We start from the raw sequence: 6,000 nt of genomic DNA, 5'->3' as shown, positions 1-6,000 counted from the left end.
CTCTTGCTCACGTTACTCACGTTATTTTAGTGGAACTGGGATCCGAACCTGTGCAATCCTATTCTACATTTCGGCCATCTTTTTTAAACTGCTATTAATTCAAATTCAGTAAAGAAAGAAGCAGAATCCTATTTACGTGCAGCAATAATCCTTACCTGCTGGCTGTTTTACTACCATAGGAACAAAGAGGCTTAAATCATAGTGTGAAATAAAAGGATACAGCTATGTGACTTGTTTCCAAAGGTAGATTTTTGAAATCCCCCACATATATACAAAGGCTGGGGTAAAAATTCTCTGTGTGTACTTTTTGTAGTCTTTACAGGTTTTATCTTGACAAAAGTTCATGCAAAGTTGTGTCCTAAAATGAGGAAGCCTTATCTTGCCTTGCTACCCCCAAAACTTAACTAAGTGCTATAGTGTTAAATATCATATACCTCAAAATAACAATACTGCTCATTTCAAAGGCAGTTTTCTTCCACAGAGGCTCAATGCCATACAAACATTACCTAATTTGTCCTCAGCATTCCAAAGAAAGTTATTAGCATCATTAAAAGGTTTAAATGAAGGGAGAAGTAGACAGAATCAGAAAAATGAGTACAAAAATCTAGGGAGGTCCATGAGAAAATGCAGGGTTTAAATTTCTTTTTCTTTTTTAACTTGAAAATGTTCCTTTCACTTGATCAGGAACAACTCTAACCATATAGCTTGCTCTATTTGGCTTCAAATATACTTTCACTGGAAGATCATTGTAATTCAAATCCATTCAGTGCTGCTTCACTTTTGTAATTTGTTAGTAGTGTACCCTGCACCTGTCTTAATGATATAGCACATTGATAACATTTTCACTTATTTAAAACCATGTTTACTCACAGAGACTTTCACCCCTTCTCCCCAAATTCTAAAAGTAGCAATCTTCACACATTCAAATAGCCTGAACAAGTAATTACGACAGCTTAACCCCTGGCTAATTCCGAATTTTCCAAATTAAGGTCACCGAATTTTAAAATCGCATACTTAAAAAAAAATTGGTAGATATACTTTTTAATGGTGAAGATAATACACTCAAGGTCACAATATGTCAATTCAATCTTTGCTCCAACATTCAAGACGCAGTCAGGCAGATTTTAACTGGATTTTGCCTGGAGTTTTCTTAAGGGAATGGTGGAAACTTTGTTACAAAAGATGGTAAAGTTGTCAGTGACAAGATAATCAGGGGATCAACAGAGGTAAAAAAGGAGGGAGGTGTCTAAATAGAAGTGAGAATCAGTAAGTTTTGTGTGGGAATCTAAACTGACTCATGTAATTTCTGAAGACCCTCAACATAAAAGAATAAGAGAGATTCTTAAAAGAAAGAAGAAAAACAGGCAAAGAGGTGAGCTACAGCCATTTTGATGGGGGGGTTGTCTAACTACACAATGAGGTCATCCTATCTCCCGGAAGTGACACATAATCACCTGCTTTGCACTAGCTCCGCCCCTTCCCCCAGAGGTCCCGCCCCTCCACCAGCAGCCGGCAGGGTGTTAGGGGGCGTTTCTCCAGGAGGAAAGCTGTGAGTTGCGACGCTGAGGAAGGGGACCCCAAAACGTCTGGCACTGCCCCCTCCAGGGATCACTTTGGACCGCCTCACTCGGCCCAGCGGGATTCAGAAACGCCGAGGGGTCAACCTGATGGGTTTCGGGGTCAACGGAAGAGGGGAAGGGGAGCCCTGGCGGGGAGAACCCCCCGGCCCCCCGCCCAGCAGCTGAGGCACAGGAGGGCGGCCATCTTGGCCGGGAGGGTAGGGCTGGGGAGCTGCGGGCGCCGTGCGATTGGGGGGCTCGCCCGGAAGTGACGCCAACTACCCGGAAGCGGAGGGGGTTCCCTGGCCCACTCCCCCCTCGTTCGTTTGCTCCCCCGCTTCCTCCCCGCCCCCCTTCCTCTCCATTCGTTTCCCCCCCTCCCCGTTCCCTGCCTTCTCCCCCCCCCACCCGTCCCTCCCCCCCCAACCTCCGGAGCTGGGAAGAGAGTCAAGATGGCGGCGAAATCCGATGGCGGTGGCGTGGGGGTGGGCTTCGCCCAGCTGCACAACCTGGACGAGGCGGTGGGCAGCGGCGGCGAGGAGGACGGGGAGCCCGGGGGAGGCGGCTGCGGCGGCGGCGGCGACGGCAGCGAGCCCGGCGAGAGCAGCTCGCTGCACATTTGCCACTGCTGCAACACCTCCTCGTGCTACTGGGGCTGCCGCTCCGCCTGCCTGCGCTCCCTCTTGGGCAAGAAGCCGCGCCGCAGCGCCGCCGCCGCCGACGGGGGGGACCAGCCGCTGCAACCGCCCGGGGCCGCCGGCGCCGACCGCCAACCCCCGACGCCCTCGGCCGCGCGGCCGCAGCCGCCGCCGCCGCAGGTGGAGCGGCCGTGGCTCGACTGCCTGTGGATTGTGCTGGCGCTCCTGGTCTTCTTCGGGGACGTGGGCACCGACCTGTGGCTGGCCCTCGACTACTACCGCAAGGGGGACTACGGCTACTTCGGGCTGACCCTCTTCTTCGTGCTGGTGCCGTCGCTGCTGGTGCAGAGCCTGAGCTTCCGCTGGTTCGTGCAGGACTACACGGGCGGCGGGCTGGGCGCCGTGGAGGGGCTCAGCAGCCGGGGCCCCCCAATGATGGGGGCCGGCTACGGCCACGGTGCGGCCCGCGGCGGCCCGGGCGCGGTGGGCACGGCCACGCCGGGGGCGCAGCGCCTGTGCCGCCTCTCCGTGTGGATCTGGCAGTCGGTCATCCACCTGCTGCAGATGGGGCAGGTGTGGAGGTAAGAGCACTGCGGGGGTGGGGGCGGGGGCCTGGCCACCGGCCCTGCGGAGGGCCCCGCGGGCGAGGCCGGAGCCCTCCCGGGCGTGCTCCGCCCTGGAGGTGACTCGCAGGTGGGCCCCTCGGACGGGCCGGGCCCAGGGTCTTGAAGGAGGGGTTTGTCGCGCACTTCCCTGGGCGTCTCAAAAAGACCATCATTTGATCTGGATCCCTGGCCACGCCTTTTGGCCCAGGGAGGCCCAAGTACCGCTGTTTGTCTTCGTCCCTGGTTCGCGCTTAGCGGAGACCCTGCCTCATTCTTGCCCTCCCCTCCATCTCTGTAGACCTCTGTGTTCGGGTTGTCCCTTTTCCCTGTATCCCAAGGTAACCAGCCGCTAGCGCTTTTTATCTGCACCTCAGCTCGCCTCCTGGGGGGGGGGGCACCTTGCTTCTTCCAACCCGTTTGCACTCGGTTTTGTCCCCCGGTGAGACATCTTCCCCTCTTCCCCCGTCTTCTCTCCGCAGTGGCTTGTGTGGAGCCTTGTGCAAAACCCCTCGCTGCCTCTCCTTTTAGCACTCCTTTATTCCACGCCCCCTCCCCCCCTTCCTGCAATCCCATCCCCTGCAAATGACTCCAAACCGCTGCCCTCCTTGAAGGAAAAATGACTTTTTTTGCTGGATTAGACGTGTCCTTTTCTTAGTGATAGGTAAAATTGTATAGTATGTGATGGGTGTAAGCATTTGTTTTTAACTCCGACCTCCAGAAAATCAATGAGCCACCTGGACACCTAATCTGGTGGAACCTTGTTTTTGGTAGCCAGGACAGTGTGTAGGTGATTTATGTTTACAAAAGCCCCATGCTTGGCCCTGCGGCCCTTTCTTTCCCCTTTTGTACAATTTCCATGTGTCAGGTGAATCCCTCAAACACCACTGGCAGATGTTCTTTTTGCCACTAGCCTTAAGTGGCTGAACTAAGGAAATGGTCCCATTAAAACCGTGGTAAATCTGTGCCCTCCAACTTAAGTGTATTCTGGAAACAGTTGTAGGCAACAGTATTTGCAAAAGAAAAAAAATCTTCCTGAAGATAAATTATACAGAGCTCTTCAGGTACATTGCTTCTGTGAGAAGACATTTTGCCTTGACTACCCCGACTCCTCCACCTAGTAGGAAATTTTAGGTGCTCAGTATTTCTGTTAACTGAGATTACTCAGGTTAACTGAAATAAAGTTCATTGTCTTTTGAATTGTTTGTCCAGCTCTCTATTCAGAATTTTAAAAAAGTTTCAGAAAGCATGGGATCAAATTAAATGTAATTCTGAAAGTGAATGCAAGAACTTTGTCCTACAGAATTTACATGGAAATTATTGATAGGGAACATGTGAATGGTTCTTGATTTTCTTGGTTCTTTTAGGGACGTTTACTGGTGTTTCTAGATTGAATCAAGCAACCTTTTTTCCTGTCTGTATTTATCTGCAGAGGTTTGCTTCCTGATGATGATAAGTTTATAAGAACAGGGGGGGAATAAAATAGAAAAAATGATGACTGACTAACTTTTAGTTATTATGAGCATAGCTTGGGTCAAGTAAAATTTTGAAATACGATTTGAATTTGAAATTTAAACTGAAAACACCCCTAAATGCTCAAATTCATACTGAATCAAAGGTAGTGTGTTTGATATTGGGGATACCTTTTTTTTCTTGCAATTTGATATGGCATAAAGGAATGAAGGAGGGAGAGGGACGAAAAGTATGGGGAAGAGAAAGATTTTGAAATACTAGTAAAATTGAACGGCACGTGTTTAATAACTACCTAGGCTTCTACTGAAGAAGCTGAAGTCACCTATGTCTGTCCATGTCTTAGACTCCTCTAAGTGTGGACAAGCAAAATCTTGGTGTCAAGTTAAAATTGCTGAGAGAATTCTAATGTAATCCGTCCTCACTATTTATTAGAAGTAAGCTTTTGGGACATAATGACATTGGAGTTCAGAATCACAAAATTTTTAGGGAGAATGATTCCCCCCCCATTGACCTAAATCTTAATTGTAGTTGGCAAAGTAGAAGTCCAGTTTGGAACAAACTGAAAAGTACATTTTAAGTGTATATTTAGCTTTTATAGTTGTGTGAAAGAGCATGGTGTCTTATTTTCCCAGATCTTCACTGAACTTTCAAGGTCTACAGTTGGGGGAAAAAAAGAAAAAAAAAACATGTCCTGTGATTTTACTATGTTTAAATTATGTGTCTTTTTTAAAGATTAGAATATATGTCTAAATATTTCTTTAAGTTTTAAAAGTATAACATTAAAAGACATGTTAATTCAGTTAACTTATTTATTCCAACATGGCTATACTTCAAAAGAAATATTTACTGAGGAAAGATTGTTATTTTTTCATTTTCATTTTTTTTTCCATTAAGCTAGTTTTGCTTGAAATACTCCAGGAGCAGGGTTTGTTCTTTAATACCTGTAAGGCATGTGGCTTACACAGAAATCATTCATAGGTAAAAGATTTGGAGAAAGGTTTTTATTCTTCTTTCGATCTCTTGGCAAACAGTTGTCAGTGTGTATAAACATACATCATCTTAGTTTTTACTGCAGATCTTTTGGGGTTACAGTTGTTCCCTTAATCATATTTGTTACTTAAGTTTTGCTATTTCATGTGGTCACATGATAATAGTTAAGGTCTAGGAATCATATCACTGATTTGGGCCACATTTCTGAGAAAAGATGTTGGTGAAGTTGTGCATTGTCAAACCTGATTCCATTAAACCATGAATACCTGTCTCTTCACATGCTGTTTTTTAAAATGTAAAATTATTTGACTTTTGCTTGAAGAAAGCACAGTGCAGTGCTTATTTAAGAAAATTCAGTTTCCTTTGATAGTAAGGTGGTAAACTTATATGCATGTTGCCTTTCTTGTCAAAATGAAAAATACTTGACATCTCTTGCACCAAATGACTTTACAGAATGTAGGAAAATATTTATGGCTGCGCCAGAATTGGAACATGAAGGAGTAGTCTATAGGATAATTTTGTTTCACGAACCTCCTTTGGTAGAGCACTTGTGTGATTAAGGTCTATTTAATTCATCCTTTGCCCTCACTAATTACTTCACATGTAACTTACTGTGTAGCTAGCTTTACGTGCTCTATTTTTCAGGTGCTTTTCCCAGGGTAGCAGGTATGTGAATCACTCATGAGGAATATGAGTCATGTGGCGCTTCAGTTTAGTACTATGTGTTGTTAGAAAGTG

The 6,000-nt window shown here is 46.5% G+C and overlaps 1 protein-coding gene across 1 annotated transcript in view; it reads left to right on the top strand.

Annotated features, from left to right (window-relative positions):
• Positions 1-916: 916 nt before the first annotated feature.
• Positions 917-6,000, top strand: part of XKR6 (XK related 6) — a 259,589-nt gene continuing 254,505 nt past the window's right edge. The window contains exon 1 of the mRNA XM_033133857.1: positions 917-2,778. Coding sequence (XP_032989748.1) covers positions 2,012-2,778 — 767 coding nt within the window. The 5' untranslated portion in view covers positions 917-2,011. The remainder of the gene's footprint in view (positions 2,779-6,000) is intronic.

This window comes from Rhinolophus ferrumequinum, chromosome 18 (genome assembly GCF_004115265.2).
Source record: "Rhinolophus ferrumequinum isolate MPI-CBG mRhiFer1 chromosome 18, mRhiFer1_v1.p, whole genome shotgun sequence".
NCBI classification, from domain to species: Eukaryota; Metazoa; Chordata; class Mammalia; order Chiroptera; family Rhinolophidae; genus Rhinolophus; species Rhinolophus ferrumequinum.
This window is presented reverse-complemented; position numbering and strand designations above follow the sequence as displayed.